General features: G+C 34.5%; 1 protein-coding gene across 2 annotated transcripts in view; it reads left to right on the top strand.

The window, feature by feature from the left end:
• IntS3 (integrator complex subunit 3) overlaps positions 1-12,881 on the top strand; it is a 598,644-nt gene that overhangs the window by 373,774 nt on the left and 211,989 nt on the right. For both annotated transcript variants that reach the window (XM_090406089.1, XM_090406090.1), the window contains one exon: positions 8,059-8,159. In XM_090406089.1, the coding sequence (XP_090262215.1) occupies positions 8,059-8,159 (101 nt within the window). The remainder of the gene's footprint in view (positions 1-8,058; positions 8,160-12,881) is intronic.

Raw genomic sequence — 12,881 nt, 5'->3', positions numbered from 1 at the left:
TAATCTTCTCCATTTCCTAATTGTTTGCACTGTTTCTTTACAACATACATTTTCTTTTCCACCCATTCCACTTTAAATCCTCTTTTCCTTATATTGATTCTCTGAGGTGTTTGCCAAGGCTGTGCTAGCAAAGAATTCAACACATCATGATTTTTTTTTATAGAAAGAAGAATGATGGATAACTAACATGCTAAAATGTTTATTATACAATTTTGTCCAAGATTCAAGGGCATCTTCAGTATGACTTAAGTGGGAATACAGGTACAGGCATATATAACAAAAAAATTAAACAATGCAAATGTGAAGATGGCAATATAATGAATTATCACAGTCATATTATATTAAAGTCTTAATGATGATATAAAAAAAATAATTGTAGCAGTCATTGTAGAGAAGCACAATTTCTCACACAAGGATAATTGTAAAATCTGTTGAGATTGGAGCAATGTAGTATTTCAGATACTTGGGATCTGCTATTCATAAGTCAGGAACATATGAGATAGATATAGATGATCATGTCAACCAAGTCCATAGTGCTATTAAGCAGTTGAATGGTTAAGGTGTTCAGCAAGAAAGTAAGAGAATGGCACTTCGAATGATAACTGAGCGTTTTTAATGTCTGAGGGGAAAGGATGAACTCTGAATGCAAGTCAGAAGAATCATATAAGTGCTGTGGAAATGGATGGCTCAGGACAAAGTATATGTATATTTTGCCTTGAAAGAGTTTGAAATGTGATATGGGCATATTCAACATGTCCATATCCAATATTCAATATGCCCATCATCCTCTTGGGCCATCGCTCTTGAGGTGATGGCCCAAGAGGATGATGAATTGATGGAAGAGAGAATGCCTCATTTGAGATGAAGATGAGTAGTAGTAGTGGAGATGGTGTTAGCCAGAGGATTGTAAGAAGAGTCCTGCAGTGATGACCATTCACAATGGAGAAGGGGATTACAATCAACTCATGAGCATGGGGAAGCCCTTTTAAAGTAAAAGTAAATAAGTTTCTAAATGTAGTATGAGCTTATGTACACACTGTATGGTCAGTTTATTATTATTATTGCACCCTCCATGGAGTTGACAGACTCATCGTGAGAGGTTCATTCAACTGACAACATATTTCTGATACTGTATCTTAAAATCCTTAACATTCCTTGCATTAACAACACATTCTGGTAATGCCTTCCAGATAATTCTCCATGTAAAAAATATACTCCTCACATCCCCTCTTCACCACACTATTAAATAACTTCCAAGGATGACCTCTGGTTTTTCTCCTCTCACCTTCTACTCTTTTTATAATCTCATGTGGATTAATCTGATAAAATCCTCTCACCAACTTAAATGTATCTATCATATCACCTCTTTTCCTCCTATCCACTAAACTCTGCAATCCACATTTTTTCAACCTCTCTCTATAGCCAGCAATCCAAAGTCCTGATATTGTCTTAATCACTCGCCTCTGGATCCTCTCCAATGTCTCCACATCAATCACACCAGATTTGAGCACAATAGTCCAAGTATGGTCTGACCATTGCTTTATACAGTGGCACAACCACTTCCTTATCCCTACATGTTAGAGTACTTCTTATGATAGCAGCACTATGATGTACAGCCTTTGCAATGCTTGCAATATGCCATCTAAACTTCAGTTTGGTGTCAATCTTTCCCAAATCTCAAATCTCATCCACTTCTTACAGTACAACACTGTCAATATAGTACAGAGCTTTATATTTCTGCACTCCAAAATGCAACACCTTGCACTTATTGATATTAAAACTATCACTCCTTTGTCCAAGTCAAAAGTCTATTCAGATCTTCTTGACAGGAATTAACATCAGCAATGCTACTTATAATTCTCTCCAACTTTGCATCATCAGCAGACAACTAGATCCCCACTCAGCCCACATGATATATCATTTACAATTAAGTCAAACAGCAGGGATCCAAGATTATTAAATGTATTAAAAGTATCATTGATCATGTAAATAACTGTAAGACTTCAGAACTACTTCAGTATGCTAGGGCATCAACTCTAAAAACATCAGATTCTGGAAATATTTCAAAAAACTTTTAAGGCATGTGCATGTAGTTAATTCCTATAATTTCCATCAGAGTTTCTGGTTTTACATGAGTGGAAATATTCCCAGGTATAGAGAGTGTTCTGATTTATACCATTATACTTTGGGGGGGGGGGGGGGATCACAAAAATTAAAAAAAAAAATGTTTAAATGGGTTTGAATTTGGTTTATATTTGAAGCTAAACAACTATTAATAACCAGAGTTGGAAAGTGATAATACATGATTATGCTTGGCCTTGATTATAGGTTAGAATTTATTATCTGTACTATTGCTCAAGAATGTCAGACCTTAACAGTCATTTCCATAAGAGACAGTATATAGGCTGCAACTTAACCAGTAGATAACATTGCTACCATATAACCTTGCTTTGTGTGTGTGTGTGTGTGTGTGTGTGTGTGTGTGTGTGTGTGTGTGTGTGTGTGTGTGTGTTGCTTTTTTTTTTTTTCTTTTTTTTTTTGTTGTAGTTTAAACTGCTTTCAGGTGTTCTGTATTAAAAAAAATTAAACAATGTATGCACTAGTGACCAGTTTATTAAAAATACCACTGATAATGTGTTTGGAAAATGTGAGGCTTTAGAACTATTTCTGTATGCTAAGACATTTTCAGAATCTCATGGATTGATGCCTGTAGCTTTCATCTTCATATGAATTCATCATATGAGTGCATATGATGAATTCCTATAAGTTTCATCAGATTTGTTTGTGTCTCTCTCTCTCTCTCTCTCTCTCTCTCTCTCTCTCTCTCTCTCTCTCTCTCTCTCTCTCTCTCTCTCTCTCTCTCTCCAGAACACTACCAGCATCTTGTTCCACTACATTCCAGATATACTCAATGCAACTGAAAAATGTATGTGTCATATAATACATGCTCTCTACAGTGCATATTCGAAGTGATCATTACTTGCAGGGTGAACAGTCAGCATGGATGAATGTACTTGATTGCAACACCATACATATTAAGTGAGACCATTTCATTCCTTTTACTATTGGAAGATTATCGTTGAAACTTGATAATTCCATTTATCCATGTTAGTCAAAACATCTTGTTTGAAAAGCTTGTTGCTGTTTTACCACATTCTGGACTACATATGGTGCATTCAGACCCCCCCCCCCCCTTCCACACACACACACACACACACACACACACACACACACACACACACACACACACACACACACACACACACACACACACACACACACACACATTCAAGATCACTCAGTTTTTTAATGACTTTTCCCAATAAGAGTTCCACAAAATCATTAATAGTTCTGTACCATGGTTGGAGAATTTAATTATTTATTTTTTTATTAAAGAACCAATATTCCGTTTTGTTCATTCTGCAGCTACTCATCAGCCAGCAAAATCTACTTGCCATCAGCAAGTGGGCTAGTGTATTTGTTGAGCCCTTTAAGAGTATGCATACACGGCCGTGGAACATCAGACGTAACCTTGCATTCAGTTAACCCTTGATTATATGACCAACACAATTGAGACATCAGTGTAATCTGATTAAAAAAAAAAAAAAATTCAGCTAACGCCTTTTTTTTTTATTTCTGTATACGGGGAGTAGGTGAGGCCATTTAGCCCTATCTAACTTTTGGAGACTGAGTGGGCAGTTCAATCTCCACTGGCACCAATCAAAGATAGATGGCCCAAGGCTATCACTAATTAAGCGGTACGCAGTGAAGAGAGACGGCTCAAATGTGCCGCCATCTCGTGGTCCCTAGCCCTGACACAATATATTTAATGTCTGAAATAATGTGGGTTCTACGGTCGATTTTCTTGAGTTTACAGGACGAAAAACCCGAGTTTCCGGGAGGAAAAAACCTGCTTGCCCGTGCCAGAGATCGACTAACTCGGGAACCAGTCGAAAAAAGGCTTAGAAAAATTTCCTCTAGTCGCCGACTAGACTCGAAACCAAGTCTTCCTTCGTGCAGCCAAGCGCCGTGGTTGGCAAACGCCACATCCACTGAGCTACACAGGCTCTGATAAAAAAAAGAAATAAAAAATTCAGCATCTTCATTTTCACCGTAAATGACTTAAAGAAAGCCTCTATATCTTACTTGGCAACAACAGTGCACTTTTTTTGAAAGATCCAAATTTGAATGAGACACTAAGATTTTGTGAAGGCTAGTTACCCAGTTTCATACAGAGAAGGCAAGATTTTTTCTACAGGAACTTTTCATCCCACAAGACAGACAAACTGGCCAGAGAATATGTACAATTCGCAGACAGACTTGACAGATGGAAATAACTGTCCTATTCATTAATTACTTGGCTGTGATATTGCTGTTGAGTCTAGTGCATCAAGAAATTATGAGATATGTTATAGCCTAAAAAACCCAAACTGGTATCTTCATTTAGAAGACCATTTCAAGGATTGCTTGCTATGCATATTAAAAGATTTTTCTGTTCTTGAGACATTCATCAAAATTTTATTAATTAGGTTCGAGAATGCTTAGTAATAAGACTGTTGTCAAGGAAAGAATTTTTTAAAAAAAAATAATGTTAAGAATTTAGTAAAGCATTAGTTTTTCAGCATGCATTTAAATCAAATGCAAACATTGCCAGGTATATCTATATTTTTATATTTAATTGGTGATTTAGTTAGCCCTTTTAACTTCAGTATGAGTAGTTTCACATAATGGTGCATGCATGAGATCTGTTGCTAACAAGTGTTGTTAACAAGAAGAGGATAGTGTGAGAATTTTTAAAAAATATGTTTCCTCTTCCTCTATATACCTCATTAGTGAGGAAGATATATTTGTATTAGTCAGAATGTTGAATGGAGTTAAGTGTGGTAGGAAGCAAGTAAGAATAGCAAAAGAACACTATGCCATTTGCCAAGTTATGACATGTGTGAACTGAGTTGGAGAGCTGTGATTGCTAATGATTCAGTATTCAGATTATGAAAGAGAAATGGTGTGTGGAATGTTGAGGTATGGAGTATTTTAGAAATTAAAAGTGCCAAGAAATTATATTCTTGGTTTCATCCTTTATCCAAGTGTAAGCAAACAAAGTTTGTCTGTGAAGCAGCTTCACAACTGGGCTACTTGTATATAGAGGCTAATGACTTTACATCAGTTGCCTTAGTATCCCATAATGCAACACACATGAATGCACATCGTGAAGTGACTTCACCTGCAGACTTTGTTTGCTTTCACTTGGATAAAGGATGCAACCAAGAATATAATTTCTTGGCATCTTTATTATATAGTATAATCAAGTGAAAACATTTCAATATCTATCTCTAATCTAGAGTATATTGGAGTATTTTATGTTAGAAGGAATTTCTCTATATTGATTATGCTTAAAGAGATTTGGTGTTAGGTGCTTGAAGAAATTGTTTTTCATTGAAACAGTGAATATAGTTAGTTGGTAAATAGGTATGGCAGGGTGACAAAATGAGTTCTTAGACACTAGCATTAAAATGAAATTGAGATTATTATGAGAGAGAGAGAGAGAGGGTGGTCAGAAGAGAATTCTATTATGGAAAGGAGAAACTTAAGAATTGGGTCTAATTTTGTTAGAGAAAAGATTATTACAGCTAATTTTACAGACAAAAAAAAAAAAAAAAAAAAAAATAGGGAGGTAAAGAATTTTACTGATGAATCAGCTCAGGCTGCTTATTCAAACAAGTGAAGTTTTAAGACGTAATTGAATATTCATTGGTACGGTGCATGTTGCTCACTAATGTTGGAAGCCAGAAATAAAGGCAGTGAATTTCGACCATTATAGACCAATCTCTGAAATAGTCTTTAAGGTGTTGGAGAAGCTAATTAGAACCTGTGCCCAGGAGCAGGCATGTAGATATTGGATGTGATGAATGCATGCGCATGCACACACGCATACACATTTTGCAAAGGCATTTGACCACTTTGTACACTGGATTCTGTATTGTAAACTCAAAGGGATGGGTATGCAAAATGGGCTGGGAAAATATATAGCAGAGTGACTGACTGATTGACTGACTGGCAGGTATCAGTGAATAATGCACATGGAAGTTCCATGTCTAAGAGAAGGATGATCACCAGAGGAGTATTTAAGTTTCTGTACTTAATTTGTGCTGATATTCTGATATTGGTCTTGGTCTGGACATTAATATACTAGTTTTTGCTGATGGTGCAAAGTTATGAAGGATGATAAGGGTTATTTCCAATACAGAATCCTTGCAAGATGATTAAGATAATGGGAAAAATTACAGTGAATATCAGTTCAGTATTGATAAACTCAAGTTTATGTATTTTGTACTAAGGACATTGCAGTTAGAATAATATTGCTACATAAGTTGTTCAGTGAACTTGGGTATAATGGTTGAGAGATTTTTTTAGGAACTGCATGTCTAAAGTGATTTAACCCATCACATCAAATGTCTGGTATGGTGAAGTACAAGGTTTAATAAAACCTCGTATTGACTGCTGTACTTAAATATGGCCACCTGGATTCAGAGGACATTAGGAAGCAATTGAAAAAAAAATCCAGTATGGATAAGAAGATTGATTTGCAGTTTATAGAATTATGCATATGAGAATACACTTAAGGATTATAGTCTTCAAAGTTTGAGTAATAGACATAAGAGAGAGGACAATATAGAAATATACAAGATGTTAAAAGGATTTTACATTCTAGACAAGTGAGTTTTTTACATTATATGATCATCTTCAGTGAATGTTTTTAAAGAGAAATGTGATAGGTATTTAGGCAAGGTGTGATCTGGAAGAGTCCTCTCTTAACGAGTTCTCACTACCTGGAGGACCCTGCATAATTTATTAATAATATGAATACTTTGTATATAATTTATTATTCAAAGGTTGTATCTCTTTGTATTGTCATAAGTTTATTCTTAGTTAAGAGAAAATATTTCTTTAGTTATTGTCACATATGTGTAATATTTGTAGATTTTTGTATTTGTGTTGGCAAAGAATTATTAGTGAAAATGCTGCTATCATAGCTAGTAATGAAAATGTGCTGTTATTTAATGAGCACATATGACAACTTTTTTTGGAAGTTGTGATGATTTGCTATACTTTTTTGCAAGATATACAAATGGTTGTAACTTACAATCGTTTACCACAGTTTTTTTTAGAAGATATATAAATGCTTTGGACATACATAATGACAGTTATTGTACTTACTCATGTATTTTCCTTCATTATGAAGGATTAATGGAATACAGTGTAAGCTGCTAAGCAGTAAGCAGCTTTTGATAGGCATCTATGTATCTATATGTAGATGAACACCTACATGCCTATAAATGATTGTTAATTATTCATATATATATATATATATATATATATTAATCCCAACTCAGTTATTTTGTGTTCCATACATATTAACATATTTACTGTCTATTACTCTTTTTCATCTCATAACATCTCATCTCATCTCATAACACAGATATCACATACTTTTGCATACTATACTTGACTGTTGCCACCTGGAAGGCACAACAAATATACTTCTGTAAATATTTCTTGAATTTCACATAATATTTTCTGTAAATTATGATAGCTATTAAGATATACATAATGAATGTTACTCTACTTGACTCATATATTGTTTTCCTTCATTATGAAGGATTTGTGATTTACTGCAACTTTCCAATATAATTTTGTGTTCTGTTTTACCATTTTTCCAATGATATAATATGCTAAGAATTCATTTGTATTCAAACAGATATATCAAAATAAATGAGATTTAAAACATATGCAAAAGTATTATACAATTGATGAAGATTAATTGTATTATACATGTATAAAAGGTCAACAAATCTCTGATTGACTGATTGGCAGAGTCTGACTGTCTCTCTGGCTCCAGAAGTTAGAGACATCTAAATTGACCTCGCCTACTCCCTGTGGGAATAAAGCAGATTTTTAAAAATTTTACAATGAATTTATGAAATAATTCAGTAATTATATTTTATTTCTTCTTTATTATTACATAAATTTATTATTACATAAATTATATATTTACAGGAATTTGATCAAGATGTAACATCTACATTAGGTCTTTGTTTGGCTCGTATCTTAGGTGATGAGTTTTCTCGTAAAATTTTCCCACAAGAAATGGATGAGGAGTAAGTAATAACAGTCATAATATCACTTGCTTATGATATGAAGATAGCTAGATCTGTAGCCTATGTTTAAAACTTGATCAGATTTCACAGTTATACTGCAGTATATTTTATGAGTTAAGCTTTTTCATTCCATTTTATTGAAAGACTTAATTTCTGTAGATCGTTTTATCTTGATTATGCTAAAAAGAATATTCTGAGGAATGGAGTGTGATGAGTACAGTGCAAGAGGTACAGAGCAGAAAGGGTGGAAAGTGTTGATAATTTTTCTGAGGTATTCAGTTCATCCAAACTAGAGATCCCGAACGGGTGGTAATGGTTCAAACATGTTGGAAGTTTTTTCCCACTTGGTTAGACTATAATAAATTTAGTTTAATCCTTTATCCAAGTGTAAGCGAACAAAGTTTGCACCTGAAGTATCTTCAGGACTGAAGCAACTCGTGGTAAAGGAGGACTAAGCTCTCATCACTTGTCTTAGTATCTCCCATAATGCAAAGCACATCTCCTTGCGGACATGTATAATGCTATGCATTAAAGGAAGGGCCACTACCCAGACCAGTTTTGACCTTTATTGAGGTCTCGTCAGTGGGAGCCAGACTCACCTCTGGGTCTGGCTCCCACTGACGAGACCATATTTACTCGTATAGGTAAATATGACTTCTCCATTACTTCCACCTTAGAATCAGAGAAGTCATATTTACCTATACAAGTTGCCAAATGGTGTCTCACCTTATTAAATTACTCTGGATTTAGAGAAAGATATTGGAAGTTTTTTCCCACTTGGTTAGACTATAATAAATTTAGTTTAATCCTTTATCCATGTGTAAGCAAACAGAGTTTGCACCTGAAGTATCTTCAGGACTGAGGCAACTCTTGGTAAAGGTTGAATATATACTTCAGGAAGATCCATCTCTAATCTTATCTCTAATCCAGAGAATTTTAATAATAGGGTGTAACACCCTTTGGCAACTCGTATAGGTAAATATGACTTCTCCATTACTTCCACCTTAGTATTGCCACCTCTGGGTCTGGCTCCCACTGACGAGACCTAAATAAAGGTCGAAACTGGTCTGGGTAGTGGCCCTTCCCTTAATTCATAGCATTATACATCTGTAAGGAGATGTGCTGGGCATTATGGAAGATACTAAGACAAGTGATGAGAGCTTGTTTCCAAAGACCAGAATAAAAATGTCCTTATACTGTTAAAAAACTTTTCAACCTCAACAGATGGTATACAACACAAATAATAAAAACGAGTCACTTTGTTTATCACTAAATACAGTAAGCAGACATTTAACATCTGTGTACTATATTTAGGAACAACTAGTGTAATTAGAGACAACTCAAATGGCACACTTAATGGAAAAACACTCTGCTACCGCAGACTATGCTGAATGCATGCAAACAAAACAGGTTTATTACAGCAGTAAACATAGCAGCTAACTAAAGATATTTGATCTGATATCAACTTTTAAATGTTCAGTTCCAGAAAATATGTAACAACAGTTTATAACACTGCCGTTGCATACAGAAAGCACTCAATTTATGAAAAGCAAAATGAATATACACCCAATTCTCTTTTTACATGGCTTTCTTTTACATGATTTTGAAATAATACGGTTTAGGAAACAAAAGCAATTCTATTTTTACACTGTGATTTAACACAGTTCAAATGGCACTCACTTTTAAAATTTCTGTTTGAATTTGGTTCTGTTAAAATGGGTATTTCCATTATAATTATATGTACCTTACTAGGAAATGATAAATGCGGAATAGAACTTATAGAAAAATCATCATAAAGTGTTGATGGCTTTAAAGCCGCTAAGGATCATGTAATGCTATTATTCTGCAGCAATACTTTAGGAGATCATATATTAAAACCATTACTCATTAATCAATCCCTAGGATACGCAGGCAATGAAAGGTGTGGATTTTAACAGTTTACCATTGCACTAGAAGGCAAATAAAAAAAAGTTGGGTTACAAAAGAAATTTTTAATGAATGGTTTTTAATGAAAACTTGCATCAGTGCTTTGTTCCAGAAGTTAAAGCCAATTGATGAAAAAAATTCTGGACTTTTAAAGTTTTATTGATTATAGACAATGTGCCTGTCTATCCTGTTTTAGAACACCCGAATGTGAAATTTTGTTTTCTGCTACCTAATACAACATCCTTAATATAACCACTAGACCAGGGTGTCATCATTACCTTTAAAACTTACTACATAAGAAGAACATTTCAATACATTTTGGATAAACTAGATAAGGATAATTTACATTTTATTGATGCGAGGAAGAAATTTTCTATTTTGGATTGCATAAAACTTGCTAAGTTGGTGTTATCAGAATTGAAACCATCAACTTTAAATGCATGCTGGAAAGCTACTTGGCCAGAATTTGTGAAAAAGAAAAACCTCTACCTTTGCATACAACTGAATATCCCAATATCATCAGATTAGCACATGCAGTTGGCGGGGAAGGATTTGATGATTTTTCGTCTGCAGATATTGAAGAATTGATGGTTGACAAGGCTGTTAGCGATGTCGAAATAATAGAAGCTGTCCTTGAGAATCTATGAAAAAGAAAAAAGCAATGATGGTGATGATTGAGAATAGATTCTACTCACTGCAGAATTAATTAAAGAAGGGCTTCAAATGGCTAGTAAAATTGCAAAGCCGTATTCTTACACATGATCCAAATACTGAATGAGCTGAACAGTTTAAACGTGAACTGAAGTCATGTATGATACAATATGAAGAATTATACAAAGATCTAGTCAAAATAGGATTTCAATGATTAATTACAGAGTTCATGGTAAAATAAAAAAAATCATCCTTCAGAATTATTGGAAATTAGTGCTAATTAAGTTCCTTTTACTGAAGAAATCGTTTTGCCATTGAAGTATGAACAGGACAACCAAAAGTGTTTCGAGTGATGGAAGTGATTCAATTCCAGTCTCACACAAAACAATGTGGCTACTGTCAGAAAGTGACAGCGAATAAAATTTAACTAATAACCATATGTGCAGATGTATTTGGACATTTTCGAATTTCTGCTTTATTAGTGACTCACTATTTTCTTTAAGAGATGCACATGTGTGTGTGTGTGTGTGTGTTTTGTTTGAAAATAACTTATTGTTCGTATTTGGTTTTCACATCTGGAACCATTCTATTTTTTCATGTGCACAAAATGTAACGACACCAGAAATCATTGATCTAGTGCATGATATGGTATTGCATGACTAGCGAGTCAAAGTGCATGAAATTGTTTTGACAATAGGCATTTCAAAAGAATGTGTAGGATATATTTTGCGTGAAGAATTGCAAACGAAAAAGCTTTGCACAATATGGGTGCCGCGCTTGCTCACAGCAGATCAAAAACGCACTCACATGAAAACCTCCGAACAGTGCTTGGAGCATTTTAACAATAATAAAACTGACTTTGTGTGTCGATTTATTACTATGGATGAGACTTGAATTCACCATTACACACCAGAATCCAGTCAAAGCAGTGGACAGAAGCCCACTGTTTAGTGCCAAAGAAGACAAAGCCGGTTCCATCAGCAGGAAAGATCATGGCATCAGTGTATTGGGATGCTAAAGGCATTTTGTTTATTAATTATCTTGAAAAGGGTAAAACAATAACCGGGGAATACTGTTCCAAACTTTTAACTAGACTAGATGAAAAAATTCATGAGAAAAGACTCAGTTTGCAGAAAAAAAAAAAATCATCTTTCATCAGGACAATGCACCTGCCCACAAAGGTGTTTTGGCAATCATAAAATTAAGGGATCTGCACTATGAATTGTTGGAACATCCACCCTGTTCCCCAGATTTGGCTCCCTCTGACTTCTGTCTCTTCCCAAAACTAAAAATCTTCTACGCTGGTCAGCGCTTTTCTTCGAATCAAGAGGCGATCGCAGCTGTATAGAGGTATTTTGCAGATCTTACTGAGAACCACTACAAGGGTGGAATAACGGTGCTGGGGCATTGCTGGGATAAATGTATTAGTGTTAAGGGAGATTATGTTGAAAAATACAAATAATTTTGAAATTATAAATTCGTTTTTTCATTGTTAGGCCGAGACTTTTCAGACCAACCTCGTGTATTTATATATATATAAACTTAAAATCAGTTTGAATTGCATTTGAAATATTTGATATTATCCAGACACTTAACAAATGCTAATTTTAGAAATAAAATTCTACTGCAAGCTGTGAAACTAACATGCCATATAACTGCTTTAACCACATCAGATATAGCACTAATGATATCATTTTGAACTGTGGAAGAAGTTCTTTGGAATACTGTTGAATCCTTTAATGACTGTCTAAAAGAGGATCTACTCATTGAGTACATTTAAAAATTCTATATAATTTCCTCGATTAGCTGAATCTTTAGATGCATCATAACCTCTCAAAGGAAGCTCTTGCTAAGCCAAATAGCATACAGCATCAATTAATCTTTTTTAAGATGCCTTTATTTTTCTTTATCTGTTTATTATGATGGATAACTTCAATTTTTCTTTGTTTGTGAATGAGAGTATCAATACTTTGTTTTCCCACCATTTCATCATCATCATCATCATCATCAAATTCCTGCCATGTACCCTCAAGGGGTGTACAGGATATGACAGTACTACATGAAAAAATTACATCATTACTAACTTCCTATCTACAATTTTCTTCCAAATCAGTCTGTTACTTGTCAAGACTCCAACATTATCAG

The sequence above is a fragment of the Typopeltis vanoorti genome, chromosome 16 (assembly GCF_054136105.1).
Source record: "Typopeltis vanoorti isolate ZY-2024b chromosome 16, IOZ_Tvanoo_1.0, whole genome shotgun sequence".
In the NCBI taxonomy this organism is placed as follows: Eukaryota; Metazoa; Arthropoda; class Arachnida; order Uropygi; family Thelyphonidae; genus Typopeltis; species Typopeltis vanoorti.
Note: the sequence above shows the minus strand (reverse complement) of the source record. Positions and strands in the feature narration are given on the sequence as shown.